Here is a 21552-nt window from a genome sequence, read left to right on the forward strand (position 1 = left end):
AAAAGCTTGTAAACATCTCAGTCCCTATTATTTACAGATATCCTCTATATATCTATATAGCGGTAGTGGCCTAGCGGCAAGAATGTACGACTTGCAATCCGGAGGTCGCGGGTTCAAACCCCGGCTCGTACCAATGAGTTTTTCGGAACTTATGTACGAAATATCATTTGATATTTACCAGTCGCTTTTCGGTGAAGGAAAACACCGTGAGGAAACCGGACTAATCCCAACAGGGCCTACTTTACCCTCTGGGTTGAAAGGTCAGATGGCAATCGCTTTCATAAAAACTAGTGCCTACGCCAAATCTTGGGATTAGTTGTCAAGCGGACCCCAGGCTCCCATGAGCCGTGGCAAAATGCCGGGACAACGCGAGGAAGAAGAGAGATCCTCTAGCTTTAATTTGATACCTGGCGGGTGAACTCGCGCGCCTCCTGCACCTTGGCGGCGCACTGAGGCTGGGACTTGAGCGCCTCGAGCAGGTTCTCGGCGAGCGAGCCGACGTGCTCGCCGGACGACACTTGCTCCAGCCGGTGGACTATCGGGATCACCTTCTCGCATACTAGCATCTGTTGACAAAGTTTGGACGGGTTGGGATATCGTGGGTACAATCGCAAGGAATAAAGTGTCCACAGCGGGAGACGTACGCTGTTCAAATAACGTTTTATATCTACTGGCTCATTTGTGCTAAAGACGTTGGTGTGACCATTTTTAACAGGATGTAAAAGTTCAATAGGCTGTTACAAATTTAAAAGTTACAAAAGGCAAATAACAGCGTTTATACCTCAATAAGATTATGAGGTATTTTAAATGACCATGTTATCTGACCTGGGTAGGTTCGCGGTCAGCAGCAAGGTCAGTCAGGAAGCGCATGATGTATGTGAGGGCAGGTCGATTGATAAACTACTTAAGCTTTTATTTGTGATAGTCAGCAAACGAGCAGACGAGCTGCCTGATGGGAAGTGGTAATCGTCGCCTATGGACATAAGCAACATCACAGGAGCCACTTAAGCGTTGCCGACCCTTGAGAACCCTAAATATTCGCTTCTTGAAGGATCCCATGTCGTAGCGCAAAGGAAATACCTCAAGAGGCAACTCATTTCACATTCTGCATGTTCTAGGAAGAAACGAGCGAGATGCCCGCTTATTCTTGGTTTGTCATTTGTCTATTAATTGCAGATAAACTTTGCTCCTTTGGCGGGGGGTGCGGTGATAAACGAGACGATGGTACCGATTCAAAAAGTTTCTCGGAGCATTCCCCATGGTACAAATGGTAGAACATGCAATGAGAGCCAACGTCTCTCCGAAGGCTAAGGGTTCTAAGCCATCAGTAAGTTCGGGATCGCCGACAATACGAACTGCCCGCCGTTAGATGGAGTCAGGAGGAAGGAGCTGCTATTGTGGAGCGCCAGACCAGAAATGAGAACAGTATTCCATATGAGGTCGAACCAGCTAGTCCGAGTCGTTGCATACCAGCGTCATCTTACCTGGGTAGGCTCGTGGTCGGCGGCCAGGCCAGTGAGGAACCGCAGGATGTATCTGAGCGCAGGACGACTAATGAACTCCTTCAGCTCGTCCGAGTCATTGCAAACTAGTGTCGGTTTCACGCACGGTGCGTTTGTCTGAAACAAAATGATAATTATTTATCATGAGATGAATGCTGCTATATTATTTGTGGTCAGTGGATTGTCAAACGTCAACTTTCGACACGAATTTGTCTTTACACATTTCTTATACGATCAATTCTCAGGAATCTCGGAAAATATCAAAGAGTACTCACCACAATGTACTCCAAAGCGTCCCTCACAACCCCCAGCGATATCAGATAGTCCTTAAGCGTTCCGCCGATGGAGTTCCTCTCGATATTAGCGCAGAGCACGCAGAACAGTTCCATACGGAACTGCTCCTCAGTCAGCTGCTCGGCGTCCAGTTTGTCGAAGTTGAAGACCGACTTGAAGTGTTCGACGAGCATCGCCATCTTGAGGTCGTTGCCGTAGACGAGAGCGGCGAGTACTCGCGTTAGGTGGCCGAGCGCTACGGAATTGCTGCGGATTCCTGTGACAAAAGTGGTGCAAATGTGGTCTGCTATAGTAGATATTTTTCATGCACAGAATTCGCTGAATGTTGAACAAGGATGCTGTTATTTATATGAAAATTATGAGTTTTTACAATCAATTTAGAACCCGCGCGCCTTCCGTATAGCGTGGCGCATGACAGTCTAGATAATCTCCCGCTTTTATAATATTCTCCCGAATAAAACCGGACTGCGACATAAGATCTTCTAATAGATATTTATGTTTGTAAGTTGCATAGGTATCTTTACCTGGATTGTCCGTGCAATTGAGCAGCGCCTGGACGTACTCCGGTCCACCGAAAGTCAGCGAGAACTGCAGGAAAGACTCCAGGCTCTCGCTGGCCGCCACAGATAGAATACGCTCCATTATCTGCGAGACGTTTAACGTTGAACATTAAAAAAACATGAAAACCTGTGCTATCGAATTAAAATCCTATTCGTGAATGTTTTATTGGACATGCACTTTTTTTTCAAACAACATTATTGTATCTACGTAAAGTCAGACATCAGTTTGGCAACGACCGAGTGTGGAAGTGAAGTTACAAAGCGCGTGGGAATTTGACGTCCACGATACCTCCAACAGCTGGTAGACCAGCAACGCGCGCGGCAAGTCCTTCTCCTCATCAGCGGCCAACTGCAACGCGTGCAGGAGCACGGGCAGCGCGCGCGTGCTCGCTCGGGTCAGCACGCGCACGCAGCGCCTGACGCGCGCGCACAAGCCGAGCAGTCGGAGGAGGGTCGAGCAGAGGGAACGCGCGGCGCCGACTCGCTGAATGGCTGCGAGGCGTTGCAGCATCACTTCTAGGCCGCCTGGAAACAACGTTTATCAAAGATTGACCGGCGACACCAGGGCGGTGTGCGTTATTTTTTCGAATACAGTCGCGCGACGGATGAATCTCGAGTTAAAAACCGGTACGGTTTATATGGTATCACCGCTAAAATGTGTAGCTCTAAGTACTGAAGCTTCATCGTAATTTCACTTCAGTTTTTCGATGTTTTAAATCAAAAACCACAAGCTTACTCTAACCCGACTGAACAAAGCAATTCTTATCAAAGATAATTTGAAATAGAGGTGGATTGTCAACGAAAACTTTGTAGCCACAGTAAATTTACTACCATCTTTCGACACATGATTAAAACTTTTAGAACACCTTTTGACTTTGATCCTTATTCTTTCACTGATATGTGTTCAATTTGTTAAATATCAAAAAGTGGCGCCATTTAATAGATTAAAAGTCTAAAGTATAGCGGCATTGTTTCGAGTGATGGCGCTACATCCTTTAGCCGCTGCCCGGTAACATGGCGGTTTTAATCATATGTCTAGAGATGGCAGTAAATTTATTGTGGCTATAAAATTTTATTTGACAATCTACTTCTATTTCAAATTCTCTTTGTAATAAATAAAATAAATAAATATTATAGGACATTATTACTATTTATTACACAAATTGACTAAGTTCCACAGTAAGCTCAATAAGGCTTGTGTTGAGGGTACTTAGACAACGATATATGTAATATATAAATATTTATAAATACTTAAATACATAGAAAACACCCATAACTCAAGAACAAATATCCATGCTCATCACACTAATAAATGCCCTTACCAGGATTTGAACCCGGGACCATCAGCTTCATAGGCAGGGTCACTACCCACTAGGCCAAACCGGTCGTCAAAAAGATTTACAAATGTGTATTTCCATCATAGAAGGGTCACCACGCAAGTAGCCAGTAACGAGTGTAATACGTACCGCAGTCAGCGAGCACGTTCGCCATCCTGTAGACCTGTTCATCGTCAACCGTCTCGGCGTTAGTCTGGGAGAGCGTCTCGACGAATTCTTCCGTAGCGTCGCCGAGCAGGCCTCGCATTCTGTACACGACACGCATCGCGTCGACTCCCTCGCCCGACGTGCACCAAACCTGGACGGATCAAGTAATGGTACATTTATTTACCTATCTTCTTTTAAAACTTCCATTTTAAAGCTTAATACTCTATTTAAGTAGCGTTATTTTAAGAACAGGCGTTTAACTCTTAAATGCAACATTACATTTTTTAGACGAACTCAAAGCAACTACAAAGTTGAATCTCTGCACGATCAATCTGTATCCGATCGACCCTGTGGATAATAGATATCAGGTCCCGTTACCTTCTTGTAGACCTCCTTGACAGGCAGGTCGAGCGACATGATCTTGTTACACACAAGTAACTCCATGCCGTTATCGTCTTCCAGCAGCGCCACCAGCTCGCAGTCAGTGCAGATCTTGTTCTTCACGTCTCGCATGAGCGGGCCCATGCCGGGCTCGAGGCAGGAATACGGGTTGCCTAACATCCGGCCCTGTAAATGTCAGAAGATATTAGAACGTTTATTACGATGACAAGATTTTGCGTGGATGCATAAGTTTTTCAAAAGTGGTCTAACCATGTTTGAAACACGAATATCACTAACTGATGCGGGAATATAGGTCTATGTAATGAGATCGCACGGACTTTAATTGTTGAGCAATTTATGTATGGAAGGTAGAGGCAAGGAACAAAATCTCCTTAGGCAGAACTGTTGCAAAAGTGTCCAGGTGTCAGCCATAAATTCCAAATCTCTCCAGATTAGCGCTAGTGTATCTAAGAACCTATGCGTTATTGACGGAGTGAAGTGCGCTGTCTATGATTAGATTTTTTTGTCTAGTATTCTAGGTATTGTAGCGCCACCTAGTTATGGTTTTTTGTCAGACTTTTTAGTATATGGAGGTTCTGTTCCTTGCCTCTACCTTCCATACATTAAAGGTTAACGTTACATGGGACATTTCATACCGTTAGCAACCAAATTAGCTTGAGCCCTAAATGGCTCAGCAATTGAAGTCCGCGACTGTACCTATACCTACCACACGTCTGATAACGAGAGACAAACAATTAGGGTGGCTGGTTGCGGCATGGAGAAATCCGCATGAATAGCACCATCATAGATCTCATACGCGCCAATATAATTTCAACCTTAGCCATCCGATTTAAAGTTCAAATTAGATTGCACTTTCGGAAATTTTACTTGTCTTCAAATGAATCATCAAAGCGGGATTTATTGGAATATATTTGATTTTTTTTGGGAAAGGCCTTGTAGATTGGTGCGGCTTGGAAAAGGGTTATTCTTTGGGCCGAAAATCAATGTTGTTAAGCGGTTCAAGTATTTAGGACATTTCTTGACGGAACGGCTGCAGGACGGCGATGATATTGAGCGCGAGCGGAGGGCTCTCGGCTTTAAATTTAATTTTAACATGAGTGGCTAACCCTTTACAGTGGCAATTCAGATTAGTTTTTAATTTAGTAATAGTTTAATTTTGTATGCACTATGGGTACTGATTCCCTGAAATAAAAGCTTTTTATTTTATTATATTATTATTATTTATTTATTTATGTAACTTTCTGTGTAGTACAGGCACCTTAATTCCTATAACAGTTTACCTGCAAAAAGTCTTCTTGTTGCAGATCCTTCTCCAACGTGAGGAAGAACTCGCCGACATCGTTCTCCTAAGGGTAGACGATGGAGCAGAGTCTCTCGAAGATGAACATGGGCGTGCTGTGGTCGTGGAGCGGGTATTTTTGTAATTTGGACCCTGTGTCTAGCACACAGTAACGTTATTCCCTTGACAGTTACCTGTAAGAAGTCTTCTTGTTGCGGATCCTTCTCCAGCGTGAGGAAAAACTCGCCGACGTCGTTCTCCTCAGGGTAGATGATGGAGCAGAGCCTCTCGAAGATGAAGACGGGCGTGCGGTAGTCATGCAGAGGGTATTTTTGTACGGTCTCTATGCAGACCGCCATGAACTCCGCAGTTTCAGTCTCTGTGCCTGGAGGAACATTGTAAGATAACTTATTTGTTGGCCTTAGAAACGATGTTTTACTATTTGAAAATATATGTCGAAGATCGTTTCTTATGATGGCTACGTTTGATGGAAAGTCGAGTATTGAAATAGTCCATTTTTGAGCGTGTTTGACTGCGATACAATGACTTTTATTGAATGACCCGAACAGCTGCGTAAATGGATTGGTTCCTGGCCGATTCTGATGACAGCTCGAAAAGGGCTGGCATCCTGAGAGGAACTGTTAGTCAGATTGGGATCAGGAAGTGTCGCAGTCAACCTCGCTATATTCCTACTTTAACTATGGCGTTCATCAAGTATCATTATTCATTAGTCTATGTACTGCGTACATTATGCTAGAGTCAAATAGCGTTCTAAAAGTTGTAATTATGTGTCCAAAGATAGCAGTAAATTTACGGAGGCTACACAGATTTCTTCGACAATCCACCTCTATTTCAAATTCTCTTAGATATCAACTCCCTTATTCATAAACGTCTACTAAAGTTGACAAGCCGCTAATGATCGCTTGTCCCTTTCCATCATACCAATACGTCGGATTATTAGCGGCTTGTCAACTTTAGTAGACGTTTATGAATAAGAGGAAAACCTTGTGTTTGCAATAAAAGGTATATGATTGCAACAATACCCGTGGTCATCTCCTCCAGCAGCTCGAGCAGCTTCTCCTGCGTGTCGTCGGTGAGCCTCGTGCGCTGCACGACGAGCCGCCGCAGCGACAGGTAGCCGCCGAGCACGGCGCCCACCAGCCGCCCCTTGTACGTGCGCCGCGCTCCGGGCTCCTCGAGGAACATCGCTAGGAGCTCGGTCAGCCGCTTTAGCGCGTAACCTGACACAAATGATACGTTTTTAACCTCAACGTCCTGATATCTGAATTATTTTCAATATAAATAATTACACACATTAACATTTAATCTTCTTCTTCCTCGCGTTGTCTCAACCTTTTGAGCCTGGGGTCCGCTTGACTATTAATCCCAAGATTTGGCGTAGACACTAATTTTTACGAAAGCGACTGCCATCTAACCTTCCCACTTAGAGGGTAAACTAGGCCTTGATGGGATTAGTCCGGTTTCCTCACGACGTTTTCCTTCACCGAAAAGCGACTGGTAAATATCAAATGATATTTCGTACATAAGTTCCGAAAGACTCATTGGTACGAGCCGGGGTTTGAACCCGCGACCTCCGGATTGCAAGCCGCACGCTCTTACCGCTAGGCCACCAGCGCTTATAATTGAATATAAATAAAATAACACAAACTACAACCTATAAAACTAAATCTACAAAAACCCTCCCTGGATCGTACCCAGCTTAAAGGTCCCCATTATTCCCGCCGCGTTTCCTCGCTGAACCGCAATGGAGACCTGCTGAACCAGATACGACCCAGAGCGAGGATCGCAGCCCCTCTCGCAAGCGACGCCCTAACTCCTTGCAAAAGGAGCGAGCCTCTGAACTCCAAGGCCCCGCTGTCTCAATAGCCACCTGCGCGAAGTCATAAGCAGATTCCAACGCGGAGTACTTTGCGTGCTTAGACTTTTCCGCGGACTGGGAAGCAGTGTGACCCCGATGTGACGATGGACGCCCGCAGTAAAAACAAGCCCAAAATTTTAGAGAAATTACTGACTTCCTAGCTTTAACAGAACATGAGTGTACAGAGAGGCTTAAAGTGAATAGGATCAGGTTCAAAACACACTTTCCATGACAGTAATAAAAACACTCGGATTTCCAGCATTTACAAGTGAAAATCACTTATAAAGTAGAAACAGTTTAAACTAAAAATGAAAACCGGCCAAGTATATGTACGAGTAAGACTCTCTCCCTCAGGGTTCCAAAGTTACACATTTTTATTACATTTTTTCTTAATATCGACTCACGCTTGACCTTGGCCCGGTAGTGCCCCCGCCAAGACGAGCAAACTCGAAGCGCATCGTCATTATTTTGAACCCTCATAACTTGGGTGTGGATTATACCGTTTGGATTAACCGCCACATCACACTGATGCCGATCAGCACCCCGTTCTAATGTGTGAGCGGGACGAGCAGCAGATCCGCAATGAATATGAAGACCTTCTAAAGGGGTTTGCAGATCAGGCAAAGGCGAACGCGATGTTCGGGAACCATTGGCCAGTAGATCGTTAACTGCTAGCGTGCAGTTGGTATTTACGATGTATAGTATATGGACTAGAAACTTACATGGGTACAATTAAAAAAACCACGAAATTGTAACAGGTACTGTTTCACAATAGGGCACGCAAAAACGTGTCGTTCTTTTTTGACAATCGAATGAAAAATCTTACGAAGAAGAGTCTTAGAAATAATCTTCTGGAAAATATACACACTTCAAAGAAGTCAGAGCGCTGACTACAGAGTTTCGATCAGGCCACCTAGACTACCCCAAAAGGATTTTTCTAGAACGAATTTACAGCTGTTTAAATCCTTGTGAGTTTTCAGCTCTCTGCTGGTGCCAACGGACGAAAGTGCACTGACCTTGAGCCAAGTCAGATGTGAGTGTGGTTTCCTCCAGCCGATGTAGCTGGTCGATCTCCTTGGTCATAAGGTCCGCGATCTGCTGCAGCACGCCGCGCAGCGCCAGGAACTGCTTCCACGGCGCTTCGGATGCGAGACCTGAACACGGTATGAGATTAACATGTCAATAATATTGGACTAATCAGGACATACAATTCAAGGAGCAAAGAAAAAAGTATGAAATATGAAGAACAACAATAATTTCTAGATATTTAGTGGCATCTGACAGCCACCCGACCGGCGGCGAGTGAGAAATGCATCTGTTTTGTTTACCAACATGTGCGTTTCTTGCACGTGAAAATAGTTGATCGCTAGATGCTTTCTCGACGCCAGCCGGACGGCGGTCAAGACGGTGGTGGTGGTGGTAGCTAGGGAGACAGTAGAACTTACTTTGGTACAGTTGAAGGAACTGTTCACTGGCCTCGCCAGCGGCGCCGACTTCTGGCAGGAAGCTGGTTAACAGGATCAGTACCTGTGCAGTGGCAGTAATGATATCAGATTCTGATCCTTTTTCATGTGTCATTTTACTAAATGTTGTGTCGAATAAGTAGCTTTTAACACTTACCCCCTTATTCATAATCGTGTACTAAAGTTACGATGCCGCTAATAATCGTTTGTCCCTTTCCGACGTACTGGTATGATGGAAAGGGACAAACAATTATTAGCAGCATCGTAACTTTAGTACACGTTTATGAATAAGGGGGTTAGTGTATTATGAAGACTATAAAACGACAGTATTTACATCTAACTAGCCACAAAACGCAAGGGTTACGCAAAACCTTAACACATGATACACCTAAACCATCCTCAAGAATCACTCTATTGACAGATGAAAACCGCATGAAAATTCGTACAGTATTTTGAGTTTATCCCGAACATACATACAGACATGTGTGTGACATGAGAAATAGAAGTAATAGGTCAACAAGTTATTCTATCTCTAGTAAATCTGGCGTGGATAATTTTATTGGCCAGGTACGAAGTCGGTGGAGGATGACTGTGACAAACACGCGTAATCTTACGGAATGTCGTTTGAACTTAAAGTCAAATGGTTTTCTAAAAGTTTTAATCATGTGTCCAAAGATGGCAGTAAATTTACGTCACTTAAAAGTTTTCTTTGACAATACACCTCTATTTTAAATTCTCTTCGCTAGCGAATACAGTTTATTAACACTCACAGCCTTGCTGCGCTCGTACGAGTCGCACAGCGACTTGACCATCTGGCAGGCCGTGTCGCGCGCGATGCGCGAGCTCGGCTCGAACATGACGGGCCGCAGCCAGCCGCCGTCCTCGAGCGCCAGCGGGCGCATGCCGTGCGAGAGCAACATCTACGGGAACAAAAAAATATGTAATATACTAGATTGAATATTGGATTAGAAACACGCCGTAAATCCCGCGAAGAGTAGAACACGTCCATTAAAGCAATATAGTTGTCCGGTCTAACTATAGGCATAGGCGAGCGGTCCGACTGAATAAGAAATCAGATCGCGTTGTCACGTTTCGATTCATGATCAGTCGCCTCGGCTCTGCGAGTTGTGGCCAAGTTGTTACTAAAACAACGTGTTAAGAATCGCAATTGGAATTGATCATAGGTAAGCGTCTGTAAAACGGACCGTTACACCTTATATTTAATGTCATTGCAACGGGTCTAACGCAATTTTCATTATTTTACCTTCCGTTAATGACACTAAATATCTGTACAAAACGCGAAGTTTAAAGTGTTACAGTACACCACTGTTTAAAAAATTTCAAGTAATTTTGATATTTCAAACTCTTAAGAATAGTTTTGTAAAGCATGCATTGCTTTCCTGCCAAAGGATCCATTCGAAAGTGAACCACATAATAATAAAATGTTTACCTTCTCCCTCCAGCGCGCCACGTACTTGTGCGCGATGTAGGCGACGCGCGGCGGGCCCTGCACGCTCTCGGCGGGCGGCGCCACCAGCCGCTGCCAGTCCTTGTGCGTCACGTCGCCGGCCAGCCAGCCCGCCAGGTCCACCACCACGCTGCCGGTCGACGCGGCGAGGGCGCCCGGCGCGGCCGACGACGACACCGCAGCGGTCTCCGGCTGTTCAAAGTGAAATAGCTTTAATATTTATTCAACATTATTTTGACCCGGGTATGTTCTTAAACTACGTCGAAAAGAGAGGTACGGGCATTGTGAATGTTATTCTCGCTTAGTGTGGTAGGGTACAGCGGTTGTCATTCCAGATCTAGAGCAGAGCCCGACTGGGGAAGTACCTCCACCTTACAGAAAACCGCAGTCGAATAACACTAGACCCTCTAGTGTTGTTCCTGCCGGTGAGTAAGGTTGCAGGATCTCAATGAAAGTGCGGGGTGTTAGAGTCGGCAACGCGCAAGTAACAGCTCTGGAGTTGCAGGCGTTCATATGCTACGGAGACTGCTTACCATCAGGCGGGCCGTACGCTTTTTTGCCACTGACGTAGTTTATAAAAATTCAACAGTAACTTACAAAAATGCGTCATTTACATGTGGTCTGACTTAACGCCTTGAGGCATTTTCTACCAGTCAACCAATGGGCTAAACAGAAACAGTTTGGTGCAGGATTGTAAGGAGTTGATATGAAAATAGACACAAGTCGAGAATCCTATGCTACTACTCTTACACAAATTATCGTGACATTTCTATCATAGTGACTTCTCATTTATCGACTTTACCTAAATTATATCGATATATATTCGGCGACGTAAAGCGTTACTTTTCTACATACCTACAAAGGAATATTTGACAGCAAAAGAAGTGATATAAAACCAGATAGTATACGAAAAAAATATGACTATATATCTTTGCTATTCGTACGAGTACCTTGGCCTCCTTGGGATCGGCGTGGCCGTTGGCGGACACGACGGGCGGCACGGGCGCCATCAGCTGCTGCATGTAGCGTAAACATGGGAGCGCGACTTGCTGCAGGGCGAATTGATGCGCTGTGACAAGAAATTATGCGTTAGTTGGGTTATGCCAAGATTTTGCAGAAAGAAATACAATAGTAGATTGTTAACCAAGGGTGGAAAGTGAACCATATCACCCGAGATATTTTGGCGCTCGAACGAAGGTGATATGGTTACTTTTACCCGAGTTAAACACTCTACTTTTCATTTCGACTATGAGGAAAGTCAAACACAAATAAGAAATGGTGGGTTATGAGTTATGACTGTAGGAATTGGCGCCATTTACATTTTGATCGGAAAAAATCTAAAACCATAGACAATCCGATCTTAAATTGGGATGTGTCTGAAACGGCCTTCATGTATACGCGCCTTAAAAAAAGTTAAACTGAATGAATGATGAATGATTTCATATTGATTTATTAACAAATACTTATGGTCAAATATTTCAAAGGTGTATGTAAAGTCCCAAATCCGCATTGGGCTAGCGTGGGGACTATAGCCAGAGCCTCTCGCGCATGAGAGGAGGCCTGTGCCCAGCAGTGGGACGTATATAGGCTGAACTATTATTATATTATTATGGCTGTTAGCCACTGCACGACGTACAAATAAAAAAAAATACTTTCCACCCTAGGGTGGGAAATGCAATTTTCCACCCGGCTATCAGCCTATGAAAGGTGAACTTTCCAATTAGGAGAGATGAAAACTCATTATCGACATACAGAGTGTAGCGTTCAGTATGGATTTCTCCGGAACCATTAAATTTAGCTAAACATACAGAGGAATTGTTGTTATGATGTCACTGGCCGTACTGAAAGTGACACAAGCTTACTAAATATTTCTCTATTATGAGATTTTGTTTTTGTGTTTCTATTACACTGTTATTATTAACTTCTGCTGTATCTTTATTTATTTCCTGTATCTTTTACTGAGATGTGCCAATAAAGAGTATTCTATCTAACTTCAGTTTGTTTTTATTTGGGATCTTGCTCTATCTATCAGTGATCATTTTGCCTTTGAGCTTTCTGCTCTAAATGACACGATAAAACCACGTTTTTAGTAACCTAGCACTTAAAATAATAATATTTGATTTGATATTAAATCTTCGCCTGTTGCAGTGGCATCATCTCATAACGCAAACCTTTTTTATATCCAAAATTGGTCTGGTGAATTTAAGCCCTATGCGAAACTAACGGATCTTACAGTTGGGTGACGACGTGTTGATGCCCGGTATGCCGGCTAGGGCCTCCGGCTTGAGGATCACGCTGGCGGCGGACGGCAGCCCGGCCACCTCGGTGAGCTGCGGGCAGCACCACACCCACAGGCGGACCACGCAGCGCAGCCGGACCTCCCAGCATTCCACGCCGTCTTGGACCTTCACTAGGGAGCCTAGGAGCAGCACTAGAGGTCGGACCTGAAATAACGAGATAAGTTAGAATGTCATTTTTATTAGGCAGAAACACCACCAAAGTAAACAGAATGCTAGGTGAAATTTGATAGATCTACCCAATAAACAGTTACAGTCACGTCTGAAAATATCTATAGGGACAAAGCGCCAAAAATATGCATACATGACCTTATTTTCTATACATTAAGGTAGTGCATAGATATTTTTGGCACTTTGTCCATCACATACATTCCTAAAAACTTGGTAAAAGATCAGAGTGATTGGGGACAATAAGATTGTCTAAAGATGCGTCAAATCAAGGGTCCAATAAATAAAAGACACCAAGTTGGTAAGCAGCTTTCTGTCATAGCAAACAAGGGCTTAGCCAGCCAGTGAACTAGGGGAGGGGGCAAGTCGATATCGCCGGAGGCCTAGGGGAGGAGGGGGGATCAGACGCCGCAGAGGGGCATACATTGTATGTAAAATTTGAGCACCAGGTGGGGCAGCTGACCCCCCCCCTGCCTTTACCTGCCTACGCCCATAATAGCAAAACTCACCGAGTTGTTGAGGTCCTGCGAAGCGGCGTGCCCCATGAGCGAGAGCGTGATCCGCTGCGACAGCAGGCTGCAGAGCGACTCTGTGGCCGGCAGGTTGTCGCGGGTCACCAGGCAGATCAGCGAGCGCACTTCCTCTTGGCACTATACCAATACAGGAATACAGGGTTAGGATTGATGGCAAAGGAAGGATAATTCGCAATTTTCGCACCATATTCAATGAATGATATGAGTAGAAAGACTTATCAATAATCAGTTACATTTAAGCTATGATCTTACGAGTATATTCCAGATTCTTATATGACAGATTGAGTCGCCAATTTACTACCTGATCGTTTTGTAGGTGTTACAGTTGTTTAAAAAATATCTTATATGTGTGTATGGCCCACTCACACATGCATAGCGTAGTTAATAAGTATTTTCCTATACACACCTCAGTCTTCAATAAATCGTAGAACAAGCAACACTCATTTGTATTATTCAAAAAACTGCAAGATCCAAAATCAACCTTATTACAACCACCATATGGTCCAAACCGAACCGGATAGCAACAAAGAAGTCTTTAGTTCGCCGGAGACCGAGAACAAAAGGACTGCATTCCAGAGCGATAAGGCGGCCGGCGACTGTTTTTTCATAGTGAACATTTTGTGATCTTTGCATTTAAATTGCAATACTTTGTTCTTTGCATTTACTTTGCAGTGTGCTTTGCAATCAAATAGCAAGTTATAAACATTATAAAGTGATTAGACATGACATGAAACATTTGAATGCAACTAAATAATATAATAAGATTGAACTTTTTCGTCGTTTATCTACGTGAAATTAAGTGAAACAAAATGTCAACTACGGAACAATTATTAAGTTTGTTACAAGATACAGCAAATATATTACAAAAAACGCAAACAAATCTCAAGAAATGTTCTAAAGCACGACTTACAAGGGGTTATCTCGAGTCGCGATTAAAAAATATAGAACATTACTGGAGTATATTTCAAAGTGCGCATCACGACCTTCTTAAGTGTACACCGACGGAAAGGCGAATGGACATACCTTATTTGGTTAATGAAGATTACTACATTCATGAAGATTTGTATTTTTGCTTGAGTGGCGATATAAAAGACATGCTATCATCGTTTTCGAGTGGTAAATGCAATCATACTGCCACTGACAGTTCCATAACAGGAGATAAAGTGAAGTTACCTCGCGTACAGCCACCAGTTTTCAGTGGTAGTTATGAAGATTGGCCAACGTTTCAAGACATATTTGAGTCACTTATACACAATAACAGCTCGTTAACCAACGTTGTGAAGTTGCATTTTTTGAAAAATAGTGTCAGTGGCGAAGCACAAGCTTTACTTAAGCACATACAAGTAACAGACGCTAATTACGAAGAAGCTTGGAAGACTTTAAAGAACCGTTACGGAAACAAAAGAATAATTGTTAACGCTATCATGAAAAGATTATTCTCGCAGAAAAAGTTATACTCGCAAACTGCTAACCAAATCAAATCACTTTTAGACACAACTACGGAGTGTTTGAACAGTCTAAGCAACCTTAAGGTATCCGTTGAATCCTGGGATCCCATGATAGTGCATTTGATTGTGTCGAAACTTGATACAGAGACTCATAAGGACTGGGAAGAATATTCCTTTAAGAGTACACCGGATGACTTACCGAAGTGGTCAGAATTGAGGACTTTTCTTGAAACCAAATTCCGTACTCTGGAATTTATACACCACACTACTTCGACAGCTCCCTCAAGTTCTCGACCGGCTACGCAGAAAACCTTCCATTTAACTTCGCCAGCTCCTTCTAATGTCCAAAGTAGCTTAAATACAACATCACCAGCGACTTCAATTAGAACATGCATCAAGTGTAACGACAATCACACGCTGAGTCACTGTAAGGATTTTGCAAGTATGGACGTAGCTGAAAGAAATGACTACGTGAAAACAAACAATTTATGCTATAACTGTCTGCTCAGCGGCCACTCCGTATTCAAGTGCCGTTTACCAACATCCTGTCAAATCTGTCATAAACGTCATCATTCCCTACTACATCACACAAAGAACGAGGATATAAAGGCACATCTTAATCAGATGGAAGAAAATAATGATGATGATAGTGATGATGTACCAAAAGAAGATAGAGAAAATGATATTACCATAGCAACGCACTTCATTACTAAAAAGACAGATGCTTTATTAGCTACAGCGCTTGTCCTGGTGAAAGGTGACAAGGGGCAAGTGCTCACACTACGGGCTTTAATTGATCAAGGTTCAGAAGCGAACTTCATCACGGAGAGAGCCGTGCAGATGATGAAACTACACAAGACACCTGTCAGGGGTTCAGCCACAGGACTGCAATCAATGAAGACCTCAGTTAACAGTATGGTACAGTGTGAGCTTCAGTCAAGATTTGACACTAATTTCGACCTAAACATCAATGCATTTGTCTTATCTACTCGAGTAACCACTGAGCTCCCATCAAAAGCACTCACCAACACTCACCACGCTTGGCAGCACCTTAACGGACTCGATCTGGCAGACCCGAACTACCATCAACCAGGTCGAGTAGACATGCTTCTAGGCGTTAAGGTCTATGCACAAATTTTACTGAATGGCTTAATCAAAGGTCCTCCAGGCTCACCGTGTACACAAAATACAAGCCTCGGATGGATTGTGTTCGGAGACGCTGAAGGCAATTCTTCAAAAAATATTGTTGTCATGCATCACAAATTCGACTTAGACCTTCTGGTAAAAAACATGTGGGAACTGGATTCAGCAGAAAAACCAGAACTTACTGCGGATGAGAAGCTTTGTGAATCGATTTATGCAAATACAACTACCAGAACAAAAGAAGGAAGATATGTAGTGAAACTCCCTACAAGAACAGATAAATTAAAGTCAACAGAAGGTCAAACAAGGGACATAGCACTAAGAAGATTCAAACAATTAGAACGAAAATTTGAGAAGGACAAAGAATTCAAAAGGGAATACACCAAGGTCATAGAAGAATATTCAACATTGAAGCACATGGAAGAAGTTCCAGACACGGAAATAGAAACCCCATCAGTGTATCTCCCACATCATGCTGTGATTAGGAACGACAAAAACACGAAAGTGAGAGCTGTGTTTGATGCTTCATCTAAAGGCACAAACAATATTTCACTCAATGAAGAGCTACTGGTGGGTCCACAGCTTCAAGAAGATTTAAGAAACATAATCATGAGATGGCGTATGAAGAAAATCTGCTTCGTTGCAGACATACAGAAAATGTATCGTCAAATTTTAGTTACCAAACAAGATGCAGATCTACAGCGTATACTTTGGCGCAAAAGTGCAGCAGACCCTATCAAAGAATACCGCCTGCTTCGTGTCACGTTTGGTACAGCATCTGCACCCTACTTAGCTGTGAAAACGTTACAAAGGGTCGCTGAAGACGAAGGAAAACATCATCCAGTAGCTGCAAAAACGATTAAAGAAGATTTCTACATGGATGACCTCATGTCGGGTCAAGATAACGTAGAAGACGCTGTAGATGTGGCGAAAAATGTAGCAAAAACTCTAAAAAACGGAGGATTTGATCTGCAGAAATGGTCGTCTAATAGCACCAACTTTTTAAAGCAATTCCCACCGGATGAGAGAAACAGTAATGTAAACATGGATATCAACCTGGATGGAACTGTACGTGCACTGGGTATCACTTGGAACATGGGTGAAGACAGTTTTCAGTACAAACTTGAACTACCCCAGCAGCCAAGCACTATTACAAAGAGAAACATACTAGCAGAAACGCAAAAACTGTTCGATCCTTTGGGATGGTTGGCACCAAGCATAATTCAAGCCAAGATGCTTATCCAGAAACTTTGGTTGCATCGATCAAGTTGGGATGATGAAGTAGAACTTGAAATAAAAGAAGAATGGTTAAACATAAGACACAATTTTGAAAACTTAAAGGACGTTCATATACCAAGATGGCTGCACACCACTAAACTAAGACTAGACAAAACTACGATACACGGATTTTCTGATGCATCTACAAAAGCTTATGCAGCTGTCGCTTATTTAAGAGTAGAAACTGAAGAAGGTGATATCAAGACGAATATCATTGCTGCCAAAGTTCGTGTAAGTCCAGTGAAACCAGTATCTTTGCCACGATTAGAACTATGTGGCGCTGCGCTGCTGGCAAAGCTGCTTAAACAAATTAGAGAAGCCATGAGAATCCCTGAAAGTCAAGTGGTCGCATGGACAGACTCAACCATAGTTTTGTCGTGGTTAAAAGGAGACCCTAACCGCTGGCAAACCTTCGTCAGGAATCGCGTGGTGTCCATTCTCGATGACATTGGTGATAAATGGTATCATGTCCCATCCCAATCGAACCCTGCGGATATTGCGTCACGTGGTTCACCGCTACCAGAACTCATCTCACATCATTTATGGTGGAATGGGCCAGAATGGCTAAAAACTCATGATATTCTATTCAATAAGCCAGACACCACGACAGACCTGGAAATGAAACGAACCTTCCACACCAACCTCAAGGTACAAGAAGAAGATAATTATTCAATTGTAAACCAGTTTGACGATTTTGATGATTTACAAGAACTTATTAAGACGATTACATACTGCAGACGCTTTTTAAACTATAAGAAGCTTACCCCGAACCCCATATTCACAACAGAAGAATTACAAAATTCATTGATAAGTTGTATTAAATTGGTTCAAAAACATGCATTTAATGATGATATAACTAGACTAAAAAATAATAAAAACGTAAGATGTGACAGTAAATTGAAATCATTAAATCCTTACCTGGATGAAGTCCATGTACTCAGGGTGGGCGGTCGTCTTAAACACGCAAATTTGAGCGAAGATAGCAAGAACCCTATAATTTTGGACAGTAAGAACCGACTTACCTTTTTTCTTGTAGCTGATGCTCATCAAAGAACCCTTCATGGCGGACAACAGCTGATGATGTGCTACCTAAAAAGTAAATACTGGATCCTAAAATTGAAACAAAAGGTCAGATCGTACATCCACAAATGCCTGATATGTGCACGACAAAACGCCACTGCCAAAAAGCAGTTAATGGGAGATCTACCTAAGGAACGGGTTACCCCAGCACGTCCATTTCTGAACAGTGGCGTCGACTTCGCTGGTCCATATCAAACACTTATGTCAAAAGGGAGAGGATTAAGAACCATAAAATCGTACATAGCTATATTTGTATGTATGGTTACTAAAGCCATACACTTGGAGCTTGTCGGAGATTTAACCTCGGAAGCCTTTATTGGGGCCTTCAGACGTTTTGTGGCACGAAGAGGCAGGTGCGCACATCTTTGGAGTGACCAAGGGAGGAACTTCATCGGAGCAAATAAGGCTTTGGCAGAAGCATTTGAAGAAGCAAAATTGGACTTTGATGGAGATATAGCTACAAAGCTGGCGTTAGATGGAACTCAGTGGCATTTTGTACCAGTATACAGTCCCAATTTTGGTGGATTGTGGGAAAGTGGAGTAAAGTCCATGAAGTTCCATTTAAAGAGAGTCCTTAATTCTCATCTTACCTTTGAAGAATTTTCAACCCTGATCTGCCAGGTCGAGTCGTGTCTCAACTCACGGCCTTACGTTCCCATAGACGACGATGGAAACGCGAATCCTTTAACCCCAGGACACTTTTTGATTGGAGAGGCACCGATAACCATACCATCACCAACCTTCAAAGATGTGAACACGAACGTTTTGTCCCGTTGGCAACACCTGCAAAAAATGTTAAATGATTTTTGGCATACGTGGCAACAAAATTATTTATCAACACTCCAACAGAGAACGAAATGGACAAAAAAGGAACCGGAATTTGATATTGGCCAACTCGTATTAATAAAAAACGAAAACTTACCTCCTGGAAAGTGGTTGTTAGGACGCATTGTTGCCAAACATCCTGGAAACGACGGCCTAACACGAGTGTACAGTGTCAAGAGCGGTGAAAATATTGTCAAACGTTCTATCAGTAAACTTTGTTTCTTTCCAGTCGATGTAACAGTATAGTTAAACTTGTTTAATTCTGAAGTATTACAAAATACTAATGTTATACTTGTTAATAACGTCCAAAAATTTATATATGTTCTGATAGAACATATTTATTTTTATTTTTATTCAATTGTAAATTTCTTGCCAATTTTGATATTTATGCAAACCTGGTTAAGAATTTTTACACATAACAATGATGAATTGTATTTTAATTTTGTTATAAATTTTGCATGATTATTTGATTCTGAAAAAGGATAATCAATATCCTTTTGGTGGGCGGTATGTTACAGTTGTTTAAAAAATATCTTATATGTGTGTATGGCCCACTCACACATGCATAGCGTAGTTAATAAGTATTTTCCTATACACACCTCAGTCTTCAATAAATCGTAGAACAAGCAACACTCATTTGTATTATTCAAAAAACTGCAAGATCCAAAATCAACCTTATTACAACCACCAGTAGGGTAGAGGTAAGGAGAACAATCTATGTGTATGAAGTGTCCGTCAAAAAATCTTAAATAAGTGGCGCCAACATACATCGCGAACAAATTAAGGACTTTGATAAAAAAAATCAAATCACTGACAGCGCAGCTCACTCTGTCAATAACGTCTAAGTTAATGTCATTTCTTGTGCTAACCTAGTTCCACCGAAGACTTTTCGAACTATTATAGGGAGCGTGCATGAACTATAGGAGGCAGCACAGGAGCCGTCAGATTTTTGGCGCGAGGCGTATATGTGATGTTTATTGTTCCGATGTAGCCCACAAGATGGCAGAACCTACTATGCACAAGAAAACACGTGACGTGTAAATGTGCATGTTTATGGTTCCGATTCAGGCCACAAGATGGCAGACCCTCCAACGCGCACGGTCCCTATTTAGAGCTGCCAGCTGGACACTTTAGCAACAGTTCTTCCATAAGAGATTGTCCTCCTTCCTCAAACCTCCATACCAATAATCTTGCTTTTGTATCAAATGCTCGGTTTAATATATATGGGCAATCGAGCTGTAATTTCAGTATTTATCCGGCATGTAAAAACATGTATATAAATACTGCTGAACGGGTTATCGATTGTGCTGCGGCGAAGTAGGGTTATTCGCACTTGTAACAGTTGTGACAGCCGCAGCAGCTGTAACACTGTACCTGCGGAGTGCCGCGGTGCAGGTTGTGCTGCACCAGCTCCTGCACGAGCCCGAAGCGGCAGAGGCGCGCGCGGTGCTCGGGCTGCGAGGCGAGCGCGCGCAGCAGCGTCAGGCAGTGCTCGGCGCAGGCCAGGGAGCAGCCGTAGCAGCCGCCGCCTGATTCTGTGAAAACAAAATCGTTGAGGACCTGTTGTGAAATAGTAACCTAAACTTACTTGCAGTTGCAACCACGACGAATAGCCGCGTGGGAGCGAATTTAATTTTTGGGTGCAAAACCAATTACACAGATAATCGCCAATGGAACTATCGCAAATATATTATGTACGTGGCTTAAATGATACTTTCATAAAATTAACAAAATTGTTTTTACATCTAACAGTCCATTCGTAAACATATTTACTACTAAACAAAGTCTGCCAAAATAATCTTTGGCAGGCGTAAATCACTCCGCGTTCCGTCGCGCCGCTACAAGTACAAGCGGCCTGCACCAAATCTGGTGTCTAGTAGTGGTTACCGCGCACCGCTACAAAACGGACGCCGCTCAAGCTTGCACTTGTATCTATCGCAATAATGCGCAAATATTTCTATTTGCAGAAACCATGACAAAAATTATGACCACAAATTGTTTATGATCCCTGATGACTTTATTGGCTAAGTACTATAGAATGGAGTAAGTATATAAAATATAGGTATACTTAGCAGCAATTTGCCTAAAAAGCTGCTTTTGTTTTATTGTTATTTTATGTACATACTCAATTTAATATTTGAATCGTTAATTATTATTAAAGGTGAATTTTACAGTACCTACATAATATAATAATGTAATTATTTTTACATACTTATACATATATTGTTAGGAGACCCGCTTGGATCCGCGTCATCTGCGAAGTAATTCAAAGATGTAGCCGTGGGTGTGCGAATCCCCCAACCTGCTTTGTGGAAATGTGGGGACTAAGTACGGGTTTATCTCAAACCCCATTGTGCATGAGGAGCCTGTGCTTAGTGAGACGTTAAGTTATGATTACTGTGTTAAGAACTTAATATAGATAGTGTCATTCACGAAGACGCGTGCCTTA

The 21552-nt window shown here is 42.8% G+C and overlaps 2 protein-coding genes across 8 annotated transcripts in view; one reads left to right on the forward strand and one right to left on the reverse strand.

The window, feature by feature from the left end:
* Nucleotides 1–21552, reverse strand: part of LOC133524761 (protein purity of essence) — a 145994-nt gene that overhangs the window by 11356 nt on the left and 113086 nt on the right. For 4 of the 7 annotated variants that reach the window (XM_061860908.1, XM_061860916.1, XM_061860932.1 and 1 more), the window contains 18 exons: nucleotides 21316–21405; nucleotides 20478–20638; nucleotides 13306–13446; nucleotides 12565–12775; nucleotides 11282–11400; nucleotides 10314–10523; nucleotides 9634–9783; nucleotides 8846–8927; nucleotides 8417–8554; nucleotides 6565–6762; nucleotides 5716–5906; nucleotides 4219–4407; nucleotides 3823–3991; nucleotides 2646–2881; nucleotides 2321–2441; nucleotides 1778–2052; nucleotides 1485–1619; nucleotides 408–566 (listed from right to left, as the gene is read on the reverse strand). In XM_061860908.1, coding sequence (XP_061716892.1) covers nucleotides 408–566; nucleotides 1485–1619; nucleotides 1778–2052; nucleotides 2321–2441; nucleotides 2646–2881; nucleotides 3823–3991; nucleotides 4219–4407; nucleotides 5716–5906; nucleotides 6565–6762; nucleotides 8417–8554; nucleotides 8846–8927; nucleotides 9634–9783; nucleotides 10314–10523; nucleotides 11282–11400; nucleotides 12565–12775; nucleotides 13306–13446; nucleotides 20478–20638; nucleotides 21316–21405 — 2975 coding nt within the window. The remainder of the gene's footprint in view (nucleotides 1–407; nucleotides 567–1484; nucleotides 1620–1777; nucleotides 2053–2320; nucleotides 2442–2645; nucleotides 2882–3822; nucleotides 3992–4218; nucleotides 4408–5715; nucleotides 5907–6564; nucleotides 6763–8416; nucleotides 8555–8845; nucleotides 8928–9633; nucleotides 9784–10313; nucleotides 10524–11281; nucleotides 11401–12564; nucleotides 12776–13305; nucleotides 13447–20477; nucleotides 20639–21315; nucleotides 21406–21552) is intronic. The other 3 variants (XM_061860920.1, XM_061860940.1, XM_061860914.1) reach the window with 2 other exon arrangements.
* LOC133524802 (uncharacterized) lies at nucleotides 13653–19733 on the forward strand. The gene has a single exon (XM_061860950.1). The coding sequence runs from the start codon at nucleotides 14139–14141 to the stop codon at nucleotides 19347–19349; it is 5211 nt and encodes a 1736-aa protein (XP_061716934.1). The 5' UTR covers nucleotides 13653–14138; the 3' UTR covers nucleotides 19350–19733.

This window comes from Cydia pomonella, chromosome 1, assembly GCF_033807575.1.
Source record: "Cydia pomonella isolate Wapato2018A chromosome 1, ilCydPomo1, whole genome shotgun sequence".
NCBI classification, from domain to species: Eukaryota; Metazoa; Arthropoda; class Insecta; order Lepidoptera; family Tortricidae; genus Cydia; species Cydia pomonella.

Bases quoted from the DNA above. Each gene is read 5' to 3' on its own strand.
- LOC133524802 (XM_061860950.1), top strand. From the start codon at position 14,139: ATGTCAACTACGGAACAATTATTAAGTTTGTTACAAGATACAGCAAAT.